We start from the raw sequence: 26,303 nt of genomic DNA, 5'->3' as shown, positions 1-26,303 counted from the left end.
AAAAGCCCTTAAGCTAGGCAAAAATAATGGAGGTTTAGTTATACATTGCATAAGCCTGGCCAAACACCAGTGTAGTTTATTTTTTTTTTTTTTGGCAGGCCCTAACCTAGCAACATGCCTGCTCTTATTAGTTTAAACCACTTACTTGGGGAAAAACTTACCGTATATACTCGAGTATAAGCCGACCCGAATATAAGCCGAGGCCCCTAATTTTACCCCAAAAAACTGGGAAAACTTATTGACTCGAGTATAAGACTAGGGTGGGAAATGCAGCAGCTACTGGTAAATTTCTAAATAAAACTAGATCCTAAAAAAAAAATATTAATTGAATATTTATTTACAGTGTGTGTTTAATGAATGCAGTGTGTGTGTGTATGAGTGCAGTGTGTGTGTGTATATGAGTGCAGTGTGTGTGTGTGTATATGAGTGCAGTGTGTGTGTGTGTATATGAGTGCAGTGTGTGTGTGTGTATATGAGTGCAGTGTGTGTGTGTATATGAGTGCAGTGTGTGTATGAGTGCAGTGTGTGTATGAGTGCAGTGTGTGTATGAGTGCAGTGTGTGTATGAGTGCAGTGTGTGTATGAGTGCAGTGTGTGTATGAGTGCAGTGTGTGTATGAGTGCAGTGTGTGTGTATATGAGTGCAGTGTGTGTGTATATGAGTGCAGTGTGTGTGTATATGAGTGCAGTGTGTGTGTATATGAGTGCAGTGTGTGTGTATATGAGTGCAGTGTGTGTGTATATGAGTGCAGTGTGTGTGTGTATATGAGTGCAGTGTGTGTGTGTATATGAGTGCAGTGTGTGTGTGTATATGAGTGCAGTGTGTGTGTATATGAGTGCAGTGTGTGTGTGCAGTGTGTGTGTATGTGTTGCAGTGGTGGGGGGGTGGGCAATTTTATTATTTTATTTATTATTTTTTATTATTTTTTTTTCATTATTATTTCTTCTTATTATTTTTTATTTAATTATTATTTTTTTTTCGTCCCCCCTCCCTGCTTGTTACATGGCAGGGAGGGGGGCTCCTTCTCTGGTGGTCCAGCATTGGCAGTTCAGTGGGGGGGGAGAGGGGGCTGGCAGAGATCTTACTTACCCGTCCTGCAGCTCCTGTCAGCTCTCTCCTCCTCCGCGCCGTCCGTTCAGCTCTTCTGTCAGCTCACACTGTAAGTCTCGCGAGAGCCGCGGCTCTCGCGAGACTTACACTGGGAGCTGACCGAGGTGCTGAACGGACGGCGCAGAGGAGAAGGGAGCTGACAGGAGCTGCAGGACGGGTAAGTAAGATCTCTGCCAGCCCCCTCTCCCTCAGTCTGTATTATGGCAATGCAAATTGCCATAATACAGACTATTGACTCGAGTATAAGCCGAGTTCCGGTTTTTCAGCACAAAAAATGTGCTGAAAAACTCTGCTTATACTCGAGTATATACGGTACTTCTGCAGTGTAAGTTTAAACAGAGCCCTGGAATGAGGCACATGTGACAGGGAGGGTTGCAAAACTGGGGATTTGGCCTAGGCTTTTCGAATATATTTACATGTGAAACCAAGAGGACTACACTCCCCTGAATATGCATACATTATAAAGGTGCTGCTGGGGCCACTTCCAGGGTCCTATGTAACCTTGCACTGGAAAATAAACCCTGGTGGAAGGTTTTCCCAAGTAAGTGGTTTAATCTCGCAAGAACAGACATTCGGTTTAGGATAAAACCTGAAAAAATGGGGCTGGCTTGTGCAGTGTATGATCATGTACTGTATCTAAACCGCCATTATTATTTCCTAGTTTAGGTGTTTAAAAAACTTACATTCTGTGAGCTTTGGATTGGCTGTTCAAATTGCGCTGATACTTCTATTTTGTTTATATTGGCCTTAGCAGCACTCTTATTTTGTATACATGCTCAAGTGACTGCAGTCCTCATATGACATTATTTTAACTTGTCATTCTCCATACTTTATTGTAAAGCGCTGCAGATAATGGGGTACTCCAGTTATTATACATAGATATTCTGTAAGTCTCAGAATAGTGTACAGTATAAATGTCTTGACTTGATGTTTTGTTTCATTACATTCTCTGATAATTGCAACTATAAGCTAACCAGTAGATCCACCTGGTGTAGACATTAAAGAATAGTCTTACTACAGCAAGGTGCTAAACTGACATAAGATTAACCTACCTTTTTTGTGGCAATGCTTTACTGCAGTGTTAGCCTTGTACTGTGTTATATTTTTATCTTATACCTTGGAGATATTGCTTGTGCTAAAGTAGGGATGGGCAACCATTGGCACTCTAAGTGTTGTGGACTACATTTACTGTAATGCTGGCAAAGCATCAGGGGAGATGTAGTTCACAGCATCTGGAGTGTCAAAGGCTTCCTAACCATGTGCTAGAGTGTACACACTGTGCCATTTGATCTTTTGATTGCCTTGGTGCATATTAACACATTGTAGGAGGTTGTGTTTTTTGGGGGGGGGGGGGGGTTTTGGCATATTTGTTTTTTCTTCAATATATATTTTATCCATTTAGATCTACAGGTATTTCCCAGGCTTTGACTATTTCTTCCTTGATACGATTACATCAAGTGGTATAAAGTTTGCCAACGATGAGAAGTAAGTGTTTTGCATAGATCACACAAGAACTTCGTAGCGGAGAGCTGATATTCCACAGGTTATCTCAAAATCCCAGGGTGGCTCAGGAACAAGTATTACAAATCTATAAACCAATAAGTACAGCAGGCAAGACAATCCACGAATATCCCAATATAAATCCCATTGACTGGACGACACACAGCATCAGGAGCAGAACTGAACTTTAATCCACACAACCTTCTTTTAAAGCTTTCTCCCATGCAAGGGAGGGATTCAAATTAATTAGTACAATATCCAATAGTGTAACTGTTACCTCCCACACTTCTCCTCCCCTCAGTGTGACTCATAATCCACTTATACATACTTTATTTTTACCAGATTTCTGGATGTACCCCAAAACAGTCAGAATTATATACTGGGTAGCCCTGATCTGGGTGACTAACCTATTCAAAATTCACCCAGATCGGACCAGGGGTTCGGGAGTTAGATGGAAGGTGAAATTTGACCGACCGCACACGAGGTAGTATCAGAAAAAGGCTCCATGTGTTTTGGCCTTGCGGTCGGTCTCCGTTCGGGAGTTAAAATACATATTAATATCTTACATTCGTATTAATTCCCTTGTTCGGGACACTTATTTTACTGAACGGGGGGCTGGTTGGCCCCTCCGTTCGGGAGTTACAGAGATCTGGAGGTCTCAGCGGTGTTCTGGTGTTTGAGTGTCTGATTTGAGTTTCAAACACTCGACGACCAAACACCGCTAAGATTTTCTTGCGTAAGATGGCCGCCTCCACGCGGTTCGTATGCCAAACTGCGACCACACAGATACATACAAAGTAACGATTTCACGGTCAATTAGTTTGCGGTTACAGAGTGTGAAAGCTTAATGAGGAGGTGCACACTTCTCGCTTGGGTGGTCTGATGGTTCGGTATTTTCATTCGTATGAAAAACAGAATGAAAACTACCGAACAATTAGACGAAAGCTACATACAATACTGCTATATATGGCCGTAATTACACGAAATACATACACAAATTCTTGAGGATAGCCCAACGCCATCCGCTATAAACTTAAAAATGATGAAATTGGGGGCGTGGCTTGACCGCCGAAAGTGATGGCCGCTTAGGCAGAGAGCTCTGCACCCCGAACGGTCCAAAAACCACGCCAGACGCAAAACACCCGCTCACCAACACCCGAAATTGCTAGCAGAGCAACAGAGAAGGTTCCGGAGATGGCCCAGCATAAAAAATCTGGAAACAAAAGGAGAGACGGTACTCAGTCTGTAGCCGACCTCCTCACAACGCCCAGGCCGCAAGCGCACAAAGATGGCGGCGGCCACGCGAGCGCGGATTCCCCGAGCTCCCCGGGCACCAGGGACCTGGATGCCCCGACGCAGCAAGCCACCATCTCGGACATAATGCGGTCACTAGCAGAGGTAAAACACTTTTTAGCAGGGGAGATCGAAAGGTCGGCAAGAGAAGTAAAGGCCGAAATACAGGCTGTGGGGCAACGTACTGAAGCCCTGGAATGGCGGATGGACCAGGTAGTAACCGCCCACAATGAGACCGCCACTACCACCAACACCCTGCTGTCCAGAGTAGCTGAACTGGAGGCAGAAATTGAGGATGCTTCCAACAGGTCGAGAAGAAACAACCTGAGGATAAAGGGCCTGTCTGAAAGAATTAAAGACACAGACATCCAGAAGGTACTCACAGACATGTTCAAAACGCAGCTGCCAGCTATCCCTGATCATATGTGAGTGATAGACATGGCACTTAGGGCCAGGGGACCCCCCAATGGCCCACCCAGGGATGTGATAATGAGGTGGCACTTCTTCTCCACCAAAGAAGCCATCATCAAAAGTACCAGACACCACACGTATACCCTAGACGGCACCGCACTCCACTTATATCAAGACATAGCACCAGCAACGCTTGCTAGGCGCAGAGAGTGGAAGCCTATAGCGGATCTTGTCAGAGCCAAGGGCCTGAATTTTGCCTGGGGACACCCCTTCAAAATGCTTGTGTTTAACGGGCCAAGGCCAGCCGTACTACTGCCCTCGGCGGACCCCAGGGCCTTCCTGAGGGACTTAGGAATTGAGGTCCCGGCAGACTTCCATCTCCCCCAGAGGGGTATCCAGGCGCTAGGACTCTTACCCAGGGAAGGCGAAGCAATGGACGGTATTGCACCTTAATGGACACTAACAGACCCCTTCCCATCACATCGCCCCCATTGCACAACCAGCAGACCGTAACCCCCCATATTACTCCCCAACCCAGCAACATAACCAAAGCTGATCCACACAGTATAAGTAACCAGAGACTTTTAGAAGACCACCAGCTACCCAAGCAACCCCACCATGAACCACAAAGTAAAATAACCATACAGGCCGGAGCCAGATTATGGCATGCTCCACCATTGATAGCATATATCAACTTTACCCAAACGAAAATGGACATAAGACTGGTCACAAAGATGCCCTTTTTTTTTTTTTGTTGCAAAAAATTGTTTGAAAACCGGAAGAAAAGAAAAATTGGAAAGAGAAAGAAAAGGGGAAAAGGGAAAGAGAAGGAAAGAGACAATTTCCTAATAACACCTCTCACCAGAACTCTCCGACAAATACCCAAGAAAGAACCGCCTAAGGAAAAGACCGACCGCCACAGATCGACGACTCAAGGTGAAAGGAATCTGCCTATGCCTAATACGAACCGAGGCACTCAAGTGCGGTACATTGATCGCAATGAAGCACGAGAATATACTGGCAGTACCGACAAAAGGACCGAAAGGACTACCTGACCGTATACTCCTTGACGAACATTGCCCCAACCGGAGTATAAAACGGACTATTATATCCGCCTCGCATCCAACTAGACACGCAAGTTTCACCCTGTGTTGTGTATTTATGTTTATATATATATATTGACGGGGAGGGAGGGGGCAGCTCAGGCAAGTGGTAGGGTCAGTGGGCCCAGGGAAAGGAACAACCAGCCACACACCCCCTCACCCCCACCCAACCCACACCAGAAACCGTACACTATCATGCCTAAGTAGATATAGACACCCACCATAGAGGGGCATGGGAACCGGCGGGGCCCGAGCGCAACCGACATAATACTGTGCCGAGGACCCATTCCCTCATTATTCGAGACAAGCCAGTATGCTCGGGATTGAGGGTCTGCTGGGTAGCCAACGACAGGAATTCCACATATAACGTACCTTTATGCAAACCACTTAGTAGGGGCGAACAGGGACCGGCAGATTAGGCAGCCCCCATAGAAAAGATAAGGGGTAAATGCTCTGTATTTTGTATTTCTTTTTTTTTCGCTTTCGCTATTAACCTGATTTTGTTAAACTTTTTGATTTAATAACTGTTGCACATAATGTTGTTTATAAATGTTACACGTGACGAGACACACACGGACGACCTGACTCACGTACGCAGGCGTGACCAAAGAATGGGTGACGAATAATTGTACTATATGGACCGACACCGGGGTGCTCGGCGATTGATTGCCCCCTCCGCGCTAACACAAGGTACCGCGGGGCGGGTAGTCACCCCCCGAGACACCCGGCACTATTTGATAAGACCGGGGTGCTTCCCCGGAAACAGTAGTTTTCACCAACTACCTCCCCCCTCCCTCCTCAAGCTACCTTCCCCTACTCCCCCCCCCCCCCCCCCCATCCTCTCACCTTTCCACCCCCCACCCCCTTTCCGGCTCGATCCCCTACCGGGCCCGAGACTGGTGGACCCAACGGGTAACACCCAGGGAACAGCAGGGCTCGGGGGGGCGCTCGGCGGGCGGAGCATAGTCTTGCAGCACTAGTGATACATAGTAACTTCAAAGGTTCCACAACATGACAACGCTAAAATTCACCTCCCTAAACGTAAACGGGTTAAAGACGCTTGCTAATGAGGGAACTGAAACGACAAAAAACGGACATAGCTTTTGTACAAGAAACACACCTCCTGCGCTCAGCCCGGATCCAGTTGAAGGACCACATATACACCAGGGTATACTCCTCCAGGGCCCTAGTTAAAAAGAACGGGGTAGAAATCCTCCTACACAAAAATTGCCCCTTTATAGTACAGTCGACAAGCGCGGACACATCGGGAAGATATGTCATCGTCTCAGGGACAATACATGCTACCACATACCACCTCATTAATATTTACGCACCTAACCAACCAGACCCAGGCTTCTGGGACCAAATACACGCTCTAATTCAGGCCCTATCGCATGGTATCATAATCCTAGGGGGCGACATGAACGCTGCTCACTGCCCAACGGTGGACCGTAGCACCCCTACCGGAGGACAGAGGGCGCAAAGCACGAGGGGACAGGACAAACTCTTAACACAATTTATACAGCAGGCAACACTATTTGACCCCTGGAGGCTGCGGAATCCGGGTGTAAAAGACTACACGTTCTTCTCGGCCGCACACTCCACATATTCTCGCATTGACATGTTCCTGGTGAACCAAACCGGGATCCCATGGGTGCAGACTGCACGCATTAACCTTATCACATGGTCGGACCACGCCGACATAGAACTGACCCTCAGGATTCCAGGACCTAAACCACCTTGGAATTGGCGACTTAACAGCACACTATTAAAAGACCCAGAGACAGAGACACTCCTTCGGGACGAAATCCTGACATACTTTAGAGAGAACGACCACCCAGAACTAACCCAATCCACGATATGGGCCGCACATAAGGCGGTACTGAGAGGTACCCTCATAAAAATTGCTACCCGCCGGAAGAAACAGAGAGCTGAAACCCTCTTCGGGCTCCAAAAGGCGCTGAGGGGGGCAGAAGCCAAACACAAACATGACCCCACATCTCAGGGGCTACAAGACCTCAGGGAACTCCGACACAAAATTAGGTCAATAGCAGTAGAGGATCTGGGGAAAGACTTAGTTCGCAAAAAACGCTTCTACTATGAACGCTCCAATAAGATGGACACCTTGCTAGCTAGGGCACTGAACCCCAAACCCAACTACCATACCATTTCGGCCATTAAAAATAAACAGGGCCAAATAACCCAACACCCAACGGAGATTAATCAGATATTTACAGAATTCTTTGCACACACTTACAACCATTCCCCAACACTCAACAGCGACAATAAGGACCACACAATAGAAGTAGCAGACTACGTAGCGGGGACGAACATGCCGAGACTGGCCCCGGAAGCTCTAAACACCTTAGGGAAACCAATAGACGAGGAGGAAATCAATAAGGCGATCACAGACCTTAAAGGCAACAAGGCCCCGGGACCAGACGGCTTTGACGGCTCATACTATAAGGTCTTTAGGGACGTATTGACGCCCAGCCTCGTGAAAATGTACGCAGAGTGGATGGAGGGTGGGTGCCCTAATTCAGATATGCTCACGGCCGACATAGCACTTATACCTAAACCAGGGAGAGACCCAACTGAACCCTCCAACTACAGACCTATTTCCCTGATTAACTTCGACGTAAAGATTTTTGCGAAAACTTTAGCTACAAGACTTAACCAACTCCTGGGCACGCTGGTCCACCCGGACCAGGTCGGTTTTGTACCAACAAGGCAATTGTACGAAAACACCAGGAGGGGGGCAGACATCATATGGTGGGCGGTGAGGTCTCGAACGCCTTCTCTGATCCTTTCCCTGGACGCGGAGAAGGCGTTCGACAGAGTGCAATGGCACTACCTATTTACACTACTCGAACGACTGCAGATGCCAGAAGCCTTTATAAAGGGCATCAAAGCCCTTTATACCCAACCGAGGGCGCAGACCAAAGTGCCGGGTGCTATCCCGACCCCGTTCACGACAACCAACGGCACAAGACAGGGCTGCCCCCTCTCCCCCCTACTCTTCGTCCTCTCGTTAGAGCCTCTCCTGCAGAGGATAAGAGAGGACGAGAACATCTCGGGTGTACAGGTAGGAGGTGAAGAGTTCAAAGTCTCCGCATATGCGGATGACGTCCTGGTCACACTAACCAAACCTGCTCAATCGCTGCCCCGACTGGTGACAATACTAGAAGAATATGGCAGCGTTTCAGGCTACAAAATCAATCTAGACAAAACGGTAGCCATGCCAATAGAAATGGACAAGGCAGGGATGGACAACATAAAAAACACCTACCCCCTCAAACACGATCAGAATTCAAATACCTTGGGGTAAAACTCACGGCAGACCCAGAGAGGCTATACAGCGCCAATTACACGCCCACCATCCAGGCGCTCTGCAGGGACCTAGAAAAATGGCATGAGAGGCCCATATCGTGGATTGGTAGGATGCATGCAGTCAAAATGACTCTGCTTCCACGTATATTGTTCCTATTTCAAGCCCTTCCAACTAAAGTCACAAAGCAAAACCTACAAACACTACAAACACATATAGACAACTTCATCTGGGCACAAAAAAGACACAGGATAGCTCGACAGACTTTATACCGACCTAAAGCGAGGGGAGGGCTGGGACTCCCGAACCTCTACCATTATTACCTCGCAGCCCAACTGGCCCAGATAATAGCATGGCATACACCGGAGGGCGCACATAGATGGGTCGACCTTGAGACAAAACTGATGCACACTGACCTCCCTCAATTTTGGATTTGGGTGCCTAAACAAGACCGACCATCATTGCATACATCTTGCCCAGCGATCCTTAACTCCGTTAGGATCTGGGACTTGACAGCCACTAAATTCGCCCTGAAACATACACCCTCACCGCTGACTCCGTACCTACGGAACAAGGCGTTTGGGCCCGGGCTGAGCGCACGAGACTTCAGGGGGATAGAAAGCACAGGAATGCAAAGATATAAGCACATGTACATAGGGGACTCCTTCAAATCCTTCGAAACCCTACAAACTACTGCACCCCTAACGACCAAGGACGTCTTCCGACACATGCAGTTGCGTGACTTTGCCAAACACCCGAACATAAAGAAAGCAGCCCAGACCCCCATGACATTTTATGAACGGCTATGCGACGCCGAAACAATCCAAAAAGGGATGATTACAACAATTTATGCTCAGCTCAGTGCCCCAGAAAGGGGAGCCACAGACCCAAATTACATACGCCAGTGGGAAACAGACTTAGGGGGAGCAATAGAAGGAGAGGACTGGGTAGACATATGGGAAGCAACAGCGAAGACATCAATATGTGTGCTACATCAGGAGCAAGCATATAAGATGCTCATGAGGTGGTACACCACACCTGCTCAGCTCTATAAGATGGGGAAAACAACGACAGACACATGTTGGAAGGGATGCGGCGGCAAAGGCACCTTCATCCACATGTGGTGGGAATGCCCTGAGGTGACTAAATTTTGGAAAAGAATCCAATCACTGCTCCAAGAGGTCCTCATACGACACATAGACCTAGATCCCTGGGCGATCCTCCTATCCAGACCAAATGACTGCCTTTCTAAAAAAGAACAACAACTACTAAACAAACTTACACTGGCGGCTAGAAGGGCACTGGCACAAAAGTGGCTACAGCCCACGGTCCCCACTGACAATGACGTGATAGTTAAAATCAAAGATACTTGTCTAATGGACAAACTGACTGCCCAAATCAGACATACGGAAAAATCATTCCAAAAAATCTGGCAACCATGGGAAATTTACACCAATGAATAATTCCAAAATAACTGAGAATCGCGAGCTGCGGCTCGGCGTGCTTCTGCCTGCCGGGCGCCCCAACGAGCAAAATACCTCCACCTCCTATAACTACCCCCCCCCCCTCAACCGTAACTCACACCCTACCCTACCCTACCCCCTACCTGAACGACCGCTCAGTACCTCAGCTGGCTTGACATACCAGACTAGCAAGACAGCCTCGACTGGGTAGAATAGGACGCTAAGATGTAAAAGGCGAGAGGCAACTGTGTTACTGTAACGAGAACCACCTCGTAAACGCAGAAACTCCTCGCCCACCAAAAGAATCCCAGACCCATATAACGTTAACTGGTAAATATGCTGTGAAATGTAGTACTGAACTTCCATGACCATGTCAATAGTCATATATTTTTTTCTTTTATTGTATGTTTAAATTTGATACTTGGGCTACCAACGCCCGGATAACAGAAAACCAGTGCCGAACGGCACAATCCTTTATATTTATATGTGACAGCACGATATACATCTTGTTAAAACACTGTATAATCTGTCTTTAAAAGGCCCCTGCGTGAGCCACCTACTGTATTTTTTGATGCCGTTACGGATGCTGGAACAAAAATAAAGAAATTAAAAAAAAAAAAAAAATGATGAAATTGACCAGTATTTTTGTAGGTCTGTAAACTGTAATTAATATGCCTTGTGGTATAAATGTAAAATTTCTAACTTTTAATGTGTGTATGTATTTTGTAATTGCACGTGTAGTTTTACAAAAGAAACCTTTTTATTTTTAAATTGCATAGAAAAATACTAAACACTAAATTACTACTGAAAGTGAGATAATCAAAGGGGGAAATAATAGAAGGCTAGGAAGATAGACAGAAAAATAGATGGCACATTATATGTAGACATGTACTGTCTGGGTATCTGTATTGCAGTTCTATGTAATCCATCATAGTGACCCTTGGCTGTGTGGGATAGTTATGAGATCTCCTTATAGTGTCAGCTCTGTGTGTGTGTGTGTGTTTTGTATTTTACTCTGCTCTACCTGTGGGTATCTCTGGGCATGGGTATCTCTGTAGTCTACCAAGCTCTATGTATTTTATACATCTTCTTGGGTTGTGCCCATCTTGTTTTATTGTATGAGCCTCTCTACTTTACAACAGGAAGTCTGGCGCCCTATTATCTAACATCATTTTGAATTTTGGCATTATTAAACTGTATTCAAACTTTTAAAGCACCTTTGACCCGGCTTGTTCACATGTTCTAATTGCTGTGCTATAGCATATATTAGAATACCTTTACTGTCAGTCCACTGGGATTTCTTGATCATGTGATACATTAGTAAGCTGTGTTCTATATATCCATTTGAAAATCTTTGTGGCTGTCTGACCTCTCTGTAGCCACTGAGTTTATCCGAGCTTGGTAAGAATTTGCTGCTTTACTGAGCTGTTATAAAATTCATACATTTCATACATTAACCTTAATATATGCCATTATTTGTATCCAAGTGGCAATTGCAGATAATTGTACATTTTAGACGTAAATGCTAGAGTATTTTTAAACTTGTCTGTTTTTCCAGTTTGGCTCTTTTAGAGTAAACTTCATAATCATTCTCTTATTGATCAATAGTTTTCTGTGTAATGAATAACTAGGACTTCGAGCACCTTGACAAAAGACAAATTTAAAATTGTCCCTAATTAATTCTGACAAAACTTTGGCAACGTAACCCCTTTTTTTTGGGGGGGTCCCTGAGTTTGATCTATGGGGTATCTTAAATATACCTTGTTGAATTTGCTTTGTATGCATATTTTCTGATACCTTCTTATTATTCAAAGATGAAAGATTGGGTGGGGGTTTAACCACCACCTATTTTTCTAATTTAGTTTTATAAATTTAGGGAGTATCACTATCCATTGTAGAAATTTTTTTTGCAAATAGGAATAGTCTTAACTATGATAAAGAAAATAATCTAATTCCCGTGTAGGGGGACAATAAAGGGGGTAACCCTCAAATTGTATGTAAATCTAGGAAACAACATGTATTCTTGATACTATAGTGCTGGAGTGGCTATTTAGGTCTCTGACCCTCTCCTCTGTGGAGAGGAGACTTGCCTCTTCCTCTTCTCCACCACAACGCTGGCACCGCCTCCATGGCTGGATTCATACATTTTAAATTATCTCAACCAATCCGATGCTTTCCCATAGGAAAGCATTGAGAGGCTTTTACAGAAAATGCTGTGCTGCACTGATCAACATCTTCTCATAGAGAAAGTTCAGCGTCTCCACGCAGAGCATGGACAAGCTAAAGGCCATTGCTGCACACTGTGCAGCACTGGACTAGGAATCCCCTTAAGTGGCCGTCTGATGGACTCCCATTAGAGGTGTTAATAGCCAGCAATGTAAATGCTTCCTTTTCTCTAACAAGGCAGTGTTTACGGTGTTAAACCTGCAGGGACAGGCACTACATTAAGCTATAGTTCTTTTGGTGACTATAGTGTCCCTTTTAAAAATATAACCCAGTTTGATTAGATATTTTTAATCTTGCTGAGACAGAGAATGGCACATGATAAAATTAATATTCACAAGCATTTTATTTTTTTTTTAAATCAAGTTTTTATTAGTAATCGAGCACGATAAATGGAGGGCACGCAGGCCCTCATCAATCAGGCAATGAAATATTACAATAGAATAGCATTTTTACATATAACATGGGTACGTACAAATTCAAGGAAGTTTTTCTTTTGTTCCGTTACATAACAAATGACATTGTACAGTGGTGTTTCTCTTCTATAGTGTGGGATGTAGAATGTTGTTGTATCAGTATGTCATGGGACTAAGTGCGTCCGATTAGTGCTAGAGCTTAGTGCTATGTGGGCGTAGTAGCCTCCATAGATATTCTAAGAGTGTGGTTCCGCGGTTGGAATATATCTATAATCGTCGTCGATGAGTGTAGTTTGTATGAGTCGATGAGTAGAATGGTGATCTAACTAGAGATCGTGTGTAGGAGTGTATAGTGTCGGGATAATATGAAGTGCACAATGTAGGGGCGGGGTGAGCAGTGGGATGTGGTCCGTATGTGCCCAAGCCATAGTGCACACAAGCATTTTCTTAAGTTTTTTGGAACAAATTTAATGTTTTGGATCTATAACTTAATGTTTTCTGTTTCTGCAGTGTGAAGTACATATCATGCCCTCTGCTCATTATGCACGCGGAAGATGATCCTGTTATTCCATTTCACCTCGGTAGAAAGGTATTTAACCTTACCATGTGCACATGATCATTTTTAAAAAGTGACATCCAACATGTGAAAGGGAGGCATTCACAAAGCAATCGGACTCTTTTTTTTTTTTTTTTTCTTTTCTTGTAAATTAGAAAGTATTGCTACACCACAATCAATCCTCTGTTCTCTTTACTCCCCCACTTGTCTGCTTGTGAACTGATAGAAATTGAATTTGAATGATTTTATGATCTTGCTACTTTGCTTTTACATACATTTCAGAATGTCCGTATGTTGCAGATTATGCCCTGATTTTAGATTAGTGACACTGAGCTCTGTCTCTGAATTAGGCATTCTGTTTGGAACAGATAGCATTGTCGTGCTGCAATGAACCGTATATCTAGTTTTGCTGTTCTAAGCTCAACTAAGTGTACATGAAGATAGTTTAACTTCTACAAAGTAAAAAAATAAATTAAAACCTTCCCTAACAATCGTAGGCTCCACAAAGTGCTGTGGGGGGTGACCTATTTAAGCCACTGATGGGGCTTATTCAATAAAACAATAAATGCCATTGAGTTTCTATATGGCGGTTTTAACTTGTTTGGCTGGGGAAGGAGAATTTAGCTGAATTCAATTATCAAAATTTGCTTTAAAGATTTGTCTAGTCTAGTGAATAGAATCCCTCTCCAATGGCTGCTCCTGCCGCCACTTCATGATCTACAAATGCGTGTGTTATTACATTGATTTAAAATGGGTTTACAGTAAAATCAGTGCCAATGTTTTTTGCTTGTTATTTTGAACCTGTCTGAGATTATACAGAATCGCCTACTGGTTCCAGTATTTCTGCAACAGATAAACAAATGCTTTAATATATATTGCACCATGAAACTTCCTTTCTCTTTAATTCATTTTTTTCCCCCTCTGCATGCTTTGTAATGAAGGGATTAAATCAATGTTATTTCCACAGCTTTACAACATTGCTGCTCCGGCACGAAATTTACGGGATTTTAAAGTTCAGTTTGTTCCCTTCCACAAAGATCTAGGATACAGGCACAAGTACATTTTTAGGAGTCCAGAGCTGCGTCAGATACTGAGGTAAGGAACACACCATAATCGCTTATACTGCTTGTGTCATGCATTGACCTCCTAGTCTGCCTCAGTTGCCATAACTTCTGCAGCAATTTCTACACCCAACTATTTTGCAATGTCATGTTGTTGGATACTGACCATTTTTATTATACAAAATAAAGACTATAATTATTGTTCCAAATGGAATTATTCATATTTAAATGGACACTAAGACCACTTCACCACTCCATCTCATTTGAAGTGTTCTGGGTTTTAGTGTCCCTGACCCTTGACATTACAATGCAGAGTTAAGACTGCCTTTAGTGGCACTTGCATAATTTACATGGAACATGGTTTAACTCCATAAAACGACACATGAGGACGTCCGGCATCTTGAATATGCCCAAAGGAAAGCATTGATGCAATGCTTTCCTATGGGGAAGGTCTCATGCGCGCGGTAAATGCATGCACATTATGTTCTTCCATCGCCATAATGCAGCGTGAGGAGGATCGCTATTTGGGATGTGAGAGGGGGGGGGGGGGGTAAAGATAGAGGGACACTATAGTATTTAACTATGGAGCCAAGTCTTCAATAGTTCAGCAAACTGTGCCCAGGCAGTCAGTTAAATTAAGAACCCTGAATATTAATTAAATGAATGAAAGAAAAACACAATTCACTTAGAAAAGATAAAGCAAAGCCAGCAGTAACAAAGAGAAAAATAGTGACATTATATTACACAGACATAATAATTTGTATATACTCCATGTTTGTGTATTTTATTAGATGCACAAGTATTACTTGTTTTCTGGGCAACGCTCCCCATTCTCTACTCCAGGAACTCACAAATAGACACTGCTCCCACGCCCACAGATCAGAAAGGTTTGGGTGGACTGCATTTACTTAGTGTAATCGTTCTCCTGGTGTCCAATGTTTTTGGAAAGAACATCACTGTGAAATGACCTAGCCAATTAAAGTCACTTGGGGTATTACTATGTTCTATCAATCCATACATCACTAAAAGAAAACAAATGAATTCCCGTGTGTGTGTGTATATATATATATATATGTGTGTGTGTGTGTGTGTGTGTGTGTATATATAAATATATAATTAATTTTTTTGCTGAGTGGTTATTTTAAGTAGCCTTGTGAAATTTAAAACTGTATTTTGTGTGTGCTATTCTTTTTTTGGTCTCGACAGCAGCACCTTTGCTGAGAAAAGTGTGTGTGTGTGTGTGTGTGTGTGTGTTTTTTTTTTGTTTTTTTAAAGCTTACTATTGCAGTTTAACACAAAAAAGGCAAACCGTAACATGGCATAAATATTTGCACGGAATGGCAAAAGTTGTATAAAGTAATGTTTGAATGTATTTTATATTTTGTTTTTTCCATCTTCAGAATATACTTTTTACTCTTTTATACCCACGTCGTACAAGTCAATGCATTTTCTCAACCTCTTGAATTTTAGTTTACAGGTGAAAGCCCTATTCTAGTTCATATCTCCAAATTCCATCATTTCTGCTGCAAACTCCAAAACCTGTATAAATCATTCAACCATCACTACATGTTAACTACTATATCCTTCCATTCCATATACCTCTTTCAGAGAGGCAAGTACAGTGTGCGTTCCTTTCACAGAACAAGTAGACGTGGGTGGCTGTGTAACTGCCAAGGTGACAGTCAGGCTTCCTCAGGAATCCTAGCATTCTCTAGTCCAAGCAATTCAGCTGGTTAGGGGAAGGGGTTAGATCTCGATTTCCAGTTTGTTTTTTCTAGAAGAGAAGTTTGATAAGTAAAGATTAAGTATGTTCATATGAAAATTGTTATAGATCTAGTGTCAAGTGTAGTTTATAAAGATCCCTTAGATGCGTCCTCAATATAATATTTTTTCCTTCTGCCCATATCTACCTGGTTCTCTATTTCCAATCATCAAATCTTTCATATATAGAAATGTAAGGGCAGGAAATTATAAAACTGTCTGAGCAGGTAACCGGAAATTATTGGACTGCATAAGGCTGTTTAATATCAACAAATATTGCTGCTCACTGCAATCAGTCTTTCATTTGTAAACCTCAGTGCGTTTCCTTTTGTTTTTTTATTTAAAATAAATTAAATGTTTTTATGCATGCAGGTGAATAACAAAATAGAAATACACAAGATCAGCTTGCATAAATCATTCACACAGTAAATTACATGATGATATACCCAGTTTTCGAAAAAGTAGATGGGCTATGATAAAAAGTAGGCTATACCTAAACATCATGTAGCTTGCAGAGTCTAGAAGCTGTGAGTATGCCCAAAGGTGAGACTTCATATGCCTCAAGTGGGGGGTGGCGTATTCATCACAATGCCTGCTAGATTAAGTGAAGTTCCATTAAGAACTACTGGGAAAGTATAACAGCCTACTAAACGGTAGACAAAGTATAAAGACAAACATTATGGCTTCAGCAAGAGGACCTTTTCTCAAAATAACAATTGGAAGAGTGTCCTCAGCCAAGAACCGTTAAACTGCTAGGGATGAAGACTAGAACATTGTCCATGTGCACGCAGAGTGTATCTTCGTGTTCAATGCAGCTGGGGTAGAAAAGCTGGTAGCTTCTTCCACAGAGTGTAACTTTGTTCCTCCTCCCTCCGCTGTTGACAAATAAGGACCAAGGTGTTCTCCATCTATGTGAACGAACAGAGTCTCGTAATTGTTTGGTCACTGCTTTGAAAGAGCATGCCACTGTAGAGTAGAGCGACATAGATGGTTAAAAAAAAAAAATATAAAGAATGTTACTCAAAAATAAAAGTAGTGTTTCCCATTACTGATTTACGGAGCCTTTCTTTGTTGCTGCATGTTTGAAAGCATACAATGACATCTTGCAGTGCTCAGAATTGAGTTTGGCGGGTATGGGTAGTCTGTAGAGCCCTCACAGAAAAGGCCCTTATTTTGCTTGGGTTGCAGAAACGAATAGCATAGACGTTTCATAAACTGGAGAAATTCTCCCACCTCATTGCGCTGCCATGTCTTGTCTACCAGTTGGTCTTTAGTTGTAAGTAATAAACAGGTTGTGCTGAGGTGTTAAAATAGAAATATAGACCACCCAGGTGCAGTGAATATACAACAAATCAAAAAGGTAATTACCCCCTTTTTTTTCACAGTATAGTAGGATTCCTCTTAATCCTCATATAATCAACAAAAACAAATATACCTAAAAATATAACCTGGAAAGAACTCATAGGGTAATAACGTTTGTTAAAAAAGCCTCCCAGCGTTTAAAATTGCTCTCACAGAGTAGCAGTTTCAAGCTCATCAATCATAGATGTCACCAGGTTCAGCAATATTCAGCATTCCAAGGATTTACATGAAAAGAAATTAAAGAGACCATAGTGCAACACTGTTGAAAAGTAAAAACTTACACGCTTTAATTATCACACTCACAAAGTGGAAATTTGTCACAAGCCCATCAAATGTGATCTCCAGTCCAATCCCGACAATATCAGTGTCTGGAACTTACACAAAAGTCTAAGGCTAAATAAAACCGCAGCATACAAATAAAAACTGACTCTACGCGTTTCATCTAACATATATAACTTCTTCAGAAGTAGACACAGTGCTAGTTAGTGCATCAATAAAGTGCTATAATATGTAAAACCGGAGCTGCTTCTTTTAAATCTCCCTCTTTCGGCAGTTCACCAATCACTTCTCCTCTTCTCATGTGTTTTTACTTGTTCTGATTGCCATAGTCCAAATTGATGACGTCAATGTATTCCTGGCACTAGCGATCCCTCGCGCCCCCTTCTACCCTGTAAATAAAAGGGTTAAAAACCATAGGCACTGGGTCGAAGCTCCGTACCGCGACGAGTGGGGTCTAATGCCCATGCGCGGCAAATGCTGTGCACGCATTAGACCCCTCCATAGGAAAGCATTGAATCAATGTTTTCCTATGTGGAAAAATCTGACACTGGAGGTCCTCGTGCAGAGCGTAACTGACCAGAAGTCTGTTTGGATTCCAGAAGCCCTCTAGTGGCTATTTTGTAGACCGCCTCTGAGGGCAGACTTAGAGCTGCAATGTAAACATTGCAGTTCTTTGGAACGGCAATGTTTAGCATTGCAGCACTAGGTGCAAAAGGAACACAGCACCTAGACCACTTGAATGAGCTGAAGTGGTCTGGGTGCCTACAGTGTCCCTTTAATCCAGACCTCCTGCACATCCTTCTTTAATGAGACCTGTGAGTGTATCCAGGTTTTCTTTAAAAATGGTCAGTTCAGCAGTGAAGAAGGTTTTAATATCAGACCTTAAGCTGGAGATGTTTGTTTTAGTGGCCAAATTCAGGTTCTGGTCAGGCATGGCTGGTATAGAACTCCCATGACACCAAGCTAGAACATCTGACATATTTTCACTTTCATCATCGGAGGCAGGCAGAGAATGAGATGTCCCCAGCCAGGTGAAAAATAAGCAGGTAAGTACTTTAATAATTGCTCAAAAGCAGGCAAAGGATCTAAGCTCTGAAGTGCGTCCACGCACTACGCTGGCTAGCTCCACCCCCACCCCTTTAAAAGGAATGCCTCAAATGTATTATGATTGCAGAGCTGTCTGCTTTTATTATTCATCCATAAGCCTTGTTTATCTAGCCTCATTTTTAGCTGTTCTGCCTAGTGTTGGATTATTTAATCCTTGTTGGTAGGATAGTTGTGAAAACATTTAGATGTTCTCTGACTCATTCCAGCATATAACCAGTCATGAATTTAAAATTCTGGGTTTCAAACTACATCAACTTTTTATCTTTTAAGCATAGTTTTATTTTATTTTTTTATTATTTTTGCAATGCATATGATGGTAACCTACAGGCACGTGGTACCCCAAAGGCAATCCGCATGCTTATTTCAAAGACAAAGAGTGTATAACAAGGAAAGCATTAGGGTATGGTAGTACAATGCACTATTTTTTATATTTACGGTCACGTTTAAATCGCAGTGAAGTGGATAGCTTGAAAGTTGTAACAATTTAAGGCTAGCATTGTCATAGTAGGGAGGTATCTAAGAGTTACTAAGGCTTTTCTATAGACCTGACACTGAGTATTAATACAGCAAGTCATAGCTACCAGCAGAGGCAACAATCCTAATAAAAGTAATATAAATGTATATGTTGGTGATCATAAGACATTCTTGCTTTTAGTACCGTTAAGCTATATTTAGTATACCTGTTAAAATAAGGTAGGTCTGTCAGTTAGGTTACAGGCTGGTATAAGACAATATCTACCATATTATAAAACAGCCTAGCATTGATAAGTGCATTCAAGCTCCAGAAGCTGGGGTTATTCTTACAAGATCTGTTATAGTCTATGCATTCATACCACAACATCTAGAACTTTTTACTGATAAGGCATCTGATTTCTACCACTGTCAGGATTATACCATATATTAGGTTATTAACAGCACTGTATTATCCCCTGGGGTCCCCTAGGCTGAAGTCCGTCTCTGGGCATGTTGGAGGGACGTGTTTCGCGGTATCCAGTTGCGGTGTGCCGTGTCAGGTCTCCGGACCAGAGTGCCAGGGGTGCGGTGCGTCTCTTCAGATCATCCGACGCCTCGTTGGGACTGTGCAGCGGCCCGCCAGGGTGATGTCTCAGTGCGACGGGTCTCTGGACGTGATTGGAATTGTTTGGAGTTTGGTTCTCCGTCGCCTTCCCGCCTTTCTGGGTTGTTGCAGGGCTGTTGGGCTTTGCTGTGGGTCAGGCGGTGGGCGGCAGGGTGAGCAGCTTGAGGCAGGCCTCCTCGGTATCATCTGCCGAAGTGTGAGCTCCATGCTGCACCAGAGGTCTGTGAGGGTTTGCTCCAGGCTGATCAAGGAGCTCTGCCATATTGCGTGGCAGCCGTCAGGCCGCATGGTCTCTGCCATCTTTGGCGGGTTTCTCAGCTCTCCGCCCGATTTCCTTTTCCCTGCTGCCATATATGGGAGGACTCCCATGGGTGGACGGTGATCTCCCTCACAGGTCCCGAAGGGGGGTTGCGGGGAACCCGCTTGCAGCAGTCAGTCTCCGGGCTGCTCCAGGCTGGGAGCTCGGCCGCCGCTCCCACCCAGTGCGCTCCAGGCCTCATGCCCTCGCAGGTTCTGCCTGCCGTCTGTCGTCCACCCACGGTCCGCATTACCGGTTTACCGTGGGGGCTGATTGCCAGTAGGTCTTGTGGGGTCATTTTCTGTCGTTTATCGTAGTTTAAGAGTGCCTTTAGCATTGTTTTCTTAGAAAGTTGTAGAGAGCTTCAGTCAGGCACGTCTTCCCTCCATGACAGTCAGGCCTGCCCCTCTTTGGGTTTTTTTTTGTTTTTTTTGTACAATATTGGTAAATTGAATTGGACACGACAGTGCTGGAGTAACTTGCCATGAGCAACACAACATTAAACAATTTTTATTATTTTTTTTTTGTATTTTTATTGTTGTACCACCTCTACTGGGTATAGTGCAAAGTATAATCACTATTGACGGCCAGTCCATGCCAAATTGACACCCAGTCCATGCCAAATTGACACCCAGTCCATGCCAAATTGACACCCAGTCCATGCCAAATTGACACCCAGTCCATGCCAAATTGACACCCAGTCCATGCCAAATTGACACCATATCTCCTGCAGTCAATAGAACTTGTATACTCCCATTTACTTGAAATGTTTAGGTGTGTGAGGACACGAACATCTACAAAGATAAATTGCAACTATGAAAGGGCAATTTCTACAGCATGCAATAATATATAAATTTTAGTAGGGAAATTGTAAACAAATGTATACTTTATATGTTTTTACTTAAAATGAAAGAGAATCTGTAGGCACCTAGATTCCTGCACTGAAAAACATTGTTGTTTTAGAGATGCGTTCAGGTTTACATTGCAGGGTTAAAGATACCTCTAGTGGCTGTCACACAGGCACATAAAGGCTCAGAGAGGAGCCGAATCGTTGTCTCCACTTCCTTGTTTCAAATAAGAAAGACTGCCTTTTAGAAGAAACTTCAGGTGTGCCTTTTTTTTTTTTTTTTAATTTGAGGTCTTCAGGGATAGGCCCTCCTTTTCTGGAGCAGCATGCAGGAAGTATTCCCCCCACCCCCTGCCAATCTGGACAATGAAAGGCTGAGAATGGGTTAACAAAGCACTTCATGACTGCCATCGGTGTTGGATTTTATTTTTTTTTTTTTACTCATACTAGCTTGTATATTAACATTTATATAATTATTTTTTTATATTTTTCTGGTATGAATTGACCATTTTCTATAATATATCTAATTTTACCTATTGAGTGTGTCCTAAATTTGTTTTTCCCTTCCACAGGGAATTTCTTGGTAGTACAGAACCGCAGCAGTAATACCACCAGCCTTACGCAGACTACTTTGCTGTCCTTTGGTATGAAGACCTGTGGACCACCATGCTTACATACACTGGGAAAAAACAGAGCTTTGGATTTGCCACAGCAGTGAAAATCTTGCTTAAACTTTTCATTGGGACCTAATCCATTCCAGGGTCATTGAGCTAAAAAAAAAAAAAAACAGTTGATAAGATTTTGAGTGTTTTATCTTTGTGGTTGGACCATAGTAGTCTACGTACTAGTAGGGGGAATAATCTGTACTGTGCATATAATGCAGAGTTGGTAAAAGAACCTGTTTCTCCATGGCATTTAGAAGAATCCACCTAATGGACTTGCTGCTTCTACAAAAAGTAATGATCCAACTGGACAGATCCGGAAGTCTGATCTGCCTGTTTTATCTGCTATAAAACAGGTGGCCACCAAAAGGAAAAAAAAACAAAAAACTCACGTCTCCTATCTATAATAATTGTGAGAGCTGCTTTATTTTGGTGATTGGGTTTGCACATGTCAGATGTCCCATTAAGATATCATGCATGCATTTGGGATGACAAGTCTCTAAGAGGTTGTTATTGGCAAAGTCGCTATCCCATATTCGCGTAGCCCCAAGTCAGTTCATGGGTTTGAAAGCTTTCAAACTTAATTTTACCCAAGTAGATGCCTCTGAAAGGTCATATCCATACATGTGAGCATGAAATCTTATAAGTTGCACGTTTATTTATTGTTAATATTGGGAAATTTTACTGTATACTTTTTTTTCGTGGGGGAGGCAGTTAACGTGATTTTAAACAGCGGTAAGTTATGGTGTACAGTTGATAAGTGTTGGTTAATGTAAACGGGTCAAATCAGAATTGTAAGGCTTTGGAAGTTGGTTAACAAAAACTGCTTGCAACTAAACAACCTATAACAGGTTTTTGTAAATTGTACTTTTAATTTCAACATGCCACCTTGATGGCAATGGCCTCCCACAAAATGCCATATCCTGAATTAGTACATTTCACAAGTCTGAAGCATCTAACAAGATACAATATTCAATGCCCATGACATTATCTTTAACAAACATCAACATTTTGTATACAGACCTTGTATGTGTTTCCTATGGGTGGAGGGGAACACTTCTACAGCACTGATGCACTGCACTATTCTAAACTTAGAGGTCCAAATGCAGTGTTCATATTGACAATAAATACTGCAGCTAATAGCTTTTAAACTATGAAGAAAATGTGTTGCATACTTTGTACCATATGAACGGACAACGAAATGATTTCTGGCTGTTTAAAGTCTCATATCTTTCTACGCTGCAAAAAACTTATTCCATCAGATTTCGTTCTTGCAAGCCTCCCTCTTGCTGCTGTTGATCCAAATGTTTTCCAGTTTTTTTTTTCCAAAGGAGAAAAAAAGCAATTGGATTAGCAAGATTTGTCTATTAAAAGTTATATATTCTACTTTGCTAACACATATAGCCCCATAATTAAGGCATGCATAGAATCTGATGGAATAACCTATCTAGATAGTGAATACCTGTATCTTTTTTTTTTTTTCTTTTTTCTTTCTAAAGAAGAATTGAGCTGCTGTAGTTTGGGACGGGGCAAACCTTCCCTTAAAAATATCAATAGATGATCTTTTGTTCTTTTTATTGACCCTGTATGTTTGCGTAATGTTTTGGGTTCATTTTTTTTTTCACTCAATATTGCACTGCATAATCAAGGATTTATGAAGAGGAAGATTTATTGATTTAGATTAATTTGAAAATACCAAGACCTGGAGGGTGTTCTTCAAAGTGTTTAAAAAATACAATTTAAAAGTGGTCAAAAGTACTAAAAGGGAGGCAAACACCATGGGAATCAGTGGGACCAGTAGGTGTATGCAGTTGGTGACTCCTTCAATTTACGGCTTTGACCACTTTTTAGAAAACACTTTGATAATCTCTGTTTTTAATATGCCCTAAATTAAATAAATGTGTGTGTGTGTGTTAACCTTTTAAACCTGAGTTAGTGTAGAAAGAAAAGCTGTATGTACAAATACAGCCACTAAAAAGTAACAATAAAACGCATAATGTTAGACACACTTAAACTCATAGTACTGTATTTACTAAATATAAAATTGTGATTTTATTTTATTTGTATTTATTTTTTTTGAGGGGGAGGTAGTTATAAGTAGGGCACTACTCATCAAGTAAATGAAATTTGAAGTCTATTCTTCCACATTTGGTATTCTGTCCCATGAGGTGCGCAATTTTACCCCCAGTTTACTTGCGGTTGTTACTGTATTCTGGTGCCTATTAGACAGTCACCATGTCACTTCTGTGTTGTCTTAATTCTTAACTTTTTTTTATTTTATGTTTCTATGGCACTTTAAATTTTTTTATTTTTTTAACAGACTGGTTAATTCCTTTTGTTTTTTTTTTTATCTTGAGTGATAGAATATTGATTAATTGCATCTCTCTCCCTCCTTCCTATGTGTATATTCTTAAAATCTAACTAAAATAGTGCAGTAATTGGTGGAAGACTAGCACAGCCCACATGCGCTAACTTTGCCGTTGTATTTTGCAAAGGTTGCAGTTCCTCTTAAAGATCAGTTGATACAATCGTTTTGTTCCTCTTAAAAAATCTTAAATAACTTTGCACCACAAGTGTTTGTTTTCCTTTATTCTGATTATCAATGTCTTTTAGGACATAAGCAAATAAAAGGTTATTTTCTGGACTAATAAAATTATGTCTAGCTCAGTCAGCATAGACCTTTATTATATTCAATGGTTGTCCTTTCCCAGCTAAATAAAACATGGTTGCAATGGTAGAATTGGAATCCTTAAGTCTCACCATGACCATATTTTGGTGGTTTGTTGTGGATCACTCCAAACACCTAAAGTACTTTAGCTTGCTAAAGTGATTTGTGTGAAGTGTGTCCTCTTTCTTTCCATTTTACAGAGAGTGCGTATTTTAGGTAATTGAAATCTGGGTGCAGTAAAATAATTTAGTGGGGAATGGAGATCTGTATACAGTGGTGATGTGGAAGGTTGCAGTTGACCTACATTATAATATCTGGTTAGCCAGTCTGTTTTAATGTTACTTTCTTGCTGTCATCGTGCAATTTTGACATCCCAAGCAAAAAGGTAAGCATATTATGTGTTTATGGAACTCTGAATGATTGTCACAAGTCAGCGTACTATAACAAGTGCTGCAAGCATACACATTGCTGTGTGTACTAGACATGTGAAGAATGTTATGTGGGGTTTAAACACATAACACACAACACCGACAATAATGAATACAGACCATGTCACACTCTATACTAAGCAGTGAAAAAGTTTTGATATCCTTTTCGAAATCCAGTAAACCGATTTGAGGTTACATTTATTGGTTTGCACTTTGTGAATTGGTTTAAGTTGGCCTCCAAACTAAAAAATAAATTACTTAAGCTTGCTGGCAGTCCTCTAGCATTGGTCCTTGTGCTTGTTGGCCTACAGCAGTTTAGGCATTTGCTAATTAAGGAAGAGATCTTTTTTCACGAGTTTTTATTTACTTTCTAATAACCATTTACAGAGCACAAGGTCAGGCCTTTAAACATGTTTGTTTATGATCCAAAGTTATTTTCATGGGATATAAAGTACTTGCATACTTTTCACAAACTGAGAATAAGCTTAATCAGTGTTTCAAGATTAAATGTGTTCTCCAAAGAACCCTTTTTTTAATTCCGTATCTAAACCAATACGTTTTTAATGCCAAGTAATTCCTGCTGACCTGGCAAAGGCTCTGTTGGAGCTGAAACATTGTCTTGATAGATGACCAATAAACCGCATTTTAGCCACAGGGTGCGGGACTAATGTTTCTTGTGCTGCAGCTGCTTGAGATGTTTTACTTATGTCACAAACCTCATTTGTGCATCTCTAGTGTACCGGTTTGATAAAACACAATCTTTAAATGAACACTCCAGGCTCACTAACCACTACCGCCTGCTGTAGTGGTTATGGTGCAACTGCTCAGCCCAGCAATAAGATCTTAAATAATTTTTAGTATGCTTTGACATTTGCATTGGTTGTGTCCCCTCTATCTGGTCTTCTCCAGCAAGAAAATCTAAAGAACAAGGCGGGCCATGCAGGACTGCGTTCATTGTCTGAGAGGGTGTAGCGAGCATTGACGTGGACATGGTGCTTCGCGAGTTCCATTTAGTGAATGTTGGCCAACTGCCATGCCCATAGGTCATGTAAAACTCATTTTACAATCCCAGTAGAATCTCTAGGACAGGGGTAGGCAACCTACGGCACTAGTGCCATGCACGGCACTCAAGGCTGCTAGAGCCAAACGCACTCTGGCCTATTAGGAGTCCCAGTAAAACTTCAGATATCTGCTAATACGAAGAGGTGGTGAAGGACAATCCTCAATTTCTGCATTGCAGCACGTAGAGGAAGTGATCTCCGATCACTTCCTCCCAGCACTTGTGAATGGGAATCCACACTATAGTAGAGCAGCCTTGACAGCTATCCCAGATCCTGTCCTTAATCTGTA

General features: G+C 42.2%; 1 protein-coding gene across 2 annotated transcripts in view; it reads left to right on the top strand.

The window, feature by feature from the left end:
* The window catches only part of ABHD12 (abhydrolase domain containing 12, lysophospholipase), a 144,294-nt gene extending 118,253 nt beyond the window's left edge, over positions 1–26,041 (top strand). For both annotated transcript variants that reach the window (XM_063443713.1, XM_063443712.1), the window contains exons 10-13: positions 2,512–2,594; positions 13,357–13,435; positions 14,370–14,497; positions 21,768–26,041. In XM_063443713.1, coding sequence (XP_063299783.1) covers positions 2,512–2,594; positions 13,357–13,435; positions 14,370–14,497; positions 21,768–21,801 — 324 coding nt within the window. In that variant the 3' untranslated portion in view covers positions 21,802–26,041. The remainder of the gene's footprint in view (positions 1–2,511; positions 2,595–13,356; positions 13,436–14,369; positions 14,498–21,767) is intronic.
* Positions 26,042–26,303: the final 262 nt, after the last annotated feature.

Source organism: Pelobates fuscus, chromosome 2 (assembly GCF_036172605.1).
Source record: "Pelobates fuscus isolate aPelFus1 chromosome 2, aPelFus1.pri, whole genome shotgun sequence".
Lineage (NCBI taxonomy): Eukaryota > Metazoa > Chordata > Amphibia > Anura > Pelobatidae > Pelobates > Pelobates fuscus.
The sequence above is the reverse complement of the archived record's forward strand: the minus strand, read 5'-3'. Positions and strand labels throughout refer to the sequence as shown.